This window comes from Rattus norvegicus, chromosome 11 (assembly GCF_036323735.1).
Source record: "Rattus norvegicus strain BN/NHsdMcwi chromosome 11, GRCr8, whole genome shotgun sequence".
In the NCBI taxonomy this organism is placed as follows: Eukaryota; Metazoa; Chordata; class Mammalia; order Rodentia; family Muridae; genus Rattus; species Rattus norvegicus.
Window position 1 is genome coordinate 41,313,347 of NC_086029.1, and position 2,174 is coordinate 41,315,520.

Here is a 2,174-nt window from a genome sequence, read left to right on the forward strand (position 1 = left end):
GCCTTGAGAGCATATTCTTTTCACCTATAAATTCTTTTCTTTGAATGGATGGGTCCCAGGAAGATTAACCTACATAAATGGGAGGCTTTGAAAACCATCTTGCGTAGAGAGAACAGAATACTTTTATCCTTAAAGGAAGTTGAACTTTTAGAAATTTTCAAGAAGAAATTTTAAAAACATCTTTATTAAATAATCAGTCACGTCCTTCGATGAGTTCATCCAAAATTATTAAATCTATCAATTTTCCAGGTCTTTTGCTTCACACTTACCACTGTTTAGCTATTACTATATATGTAATAAAAAAATTGGAGTGTAAATAATAGGCTATGTTTGAAAATGGGTATGTTTTATTGATATCAACTATAATCTAACATTTTACTTTCTTATTAGAATACATGACAAGCAAAAATTAGTAATCATAATTATATGACCATAACTGAGAATATACTTGATGCTTTACTCTATAAATTAGACTAAATATTGAGTTCAACAAGCGTGAGTCCGAATAACACACAGGGAATCCCAATGTCCAAATAAGTCATTTATATTCCTCCTCAGGGAAAAACATCATAACTTTCATCTCAATTCAAATCTGCTTAAAAGTAGTTCTCCTGCCTTATGTACTCACAGTTTCTGGGGCGACTTTATAAAACACTGAGCATAAGCCACGAGCTGGTGTTGAAAGCAAGCCTTAGACATAACTGGTGGAAGTTTTTCTAGGCACAGTGACCTTCCTCTGGCTGTCTTTTGGTGGCACGCGGTAGGCAGAGACTGGGTATCCATGCCACTGTTCCTTCCTGTTGCAGCAGCAGTATCCACAGAGCAGCCCGCCTGCAATGAAGAGGACAGCAGCGGTTGCCCAGCCAAGGAAGAGAGCTCCTCCAAGTTCCCGCTTCTGCCCTGCGTGGATGGTTGGGTCGTAGAAATCTCGGATGATGATATTGGCGGTCCAGGACACTGGAATCAGAACGAAGATACCAGTCACAATAAAGAGTACTCCTGACGTTCCCAGCAAGTAGGCTTTGACCCTCTCACTGGAGCTGGTGCACTCAATCTGTTTCATGCCGCAGATGCCGATAATGAGAGCGACCAAGGAAAGAGCCATGGCCACACACATGAGTGCACGCGCTGCTTCCAGTACCGGAGGGAGAGCCAATATGGAGTTATAGAATTTGCACTGCAACGTGACCATAGCTTGCTGGATACAATTCATCCAAAGCCCTTCCCAGATTCTCTCAAAGATAATAATATTGCTGCCGATGAAAGCTGAAACTCTCCATTGAGGCAGAAGTGTTGTCCCCACTGTCCCAACCAAGCCAAAGAAGCCAAGAACTAGTCCAGCAATCTGAACGGGATAAAAAGCCATTGTCTTTCCTTAGCCTACTGGTCCAGCCTGGAAGGAAGGAAGATGGTCAAGATGCACAATGCGTAGGAGTCTTCTAGACTAGAGGATTTCCTGGTCTTCTTCACTCCTGCTGCCCATGATGTGTTTGCCCAAATCAGCAGCAGTGACTGCACTTGAATAAACTTGAAGTACCTGTTGTAAACTCTTGTGAGCTATCCCCGCACACGCCTTCATTTCTGTTCGGTTTATTCAGTAAGCATATGTAATTCTTTCCCAGCCAATAAGAATGTAGCCAAAGATGTGTCAAGAAGTACTGCCTTCAATGCTGGCATTTCTCATGTTATTACTGTCTTAGCCATGCTGTAATTAAGTGCCAAAGCCTCTATTGTGCATTACTAATTACAGAGCTGAAAACATTCACCTAAAAAGCAATCTGATATGAAAGTATAAGTTTATGTGGTTAAGTCAAAATTTAAAGATGCCAAAACTCTGCCAGTTTTTCTGAGATAAAACAAAAGTCATTCTGGACTTTGGCCACTAGTTTCTTCTTGTGTAAAGCCTCTTTTCCAAATTTTGCTTATCAACTCGAAGTTTACTAAGACTTATGGGTAGAAATGTTTAACTCTATGACATCAGGACGTCCACTAAGACTAGGAGTGCTTAGTAAGAGCCCTTAGCATGGGATTCAAATTTCACAGTTACTCTTCCAATCCTGATAGGAGGGACCAAGAAGATTACAGCTGATAATTGTCTGAATAGGCTAGGAATTATTCTATTAGCTGCTGTGTGGCACTTCTCCCCCTGCTGAAAGACAGCATGCAAACTTTCA

At 41.0% G+C, this 2,174-nt stretch overlaps 1 protein-coding gene across 1 annotated transcript; it reads right to left on the minus strand.

Moving 5' to 3' along the window:
- Nucleotides 1-328: 328 nt before the first annotated feature.
- Nucleotides 329-1,505, minus strand: Cldn17 (claudin 17). The gene has a single exon (NM_001107112.1). The coding sequence runs from the start codon at nucleotides 1,364-1,366 to the stop codon at nucleotides 692-694; it is 675 nt and encodes a 224-aa protein (NP_001100582.1). The 5' UTR covers nucleotides 1,367-1,505; the 3' UTR covers nucleotides 329-691.
- Between the last annotated feature and the right edge of the window lie 669 nt (nucleotides 1,506-2,174).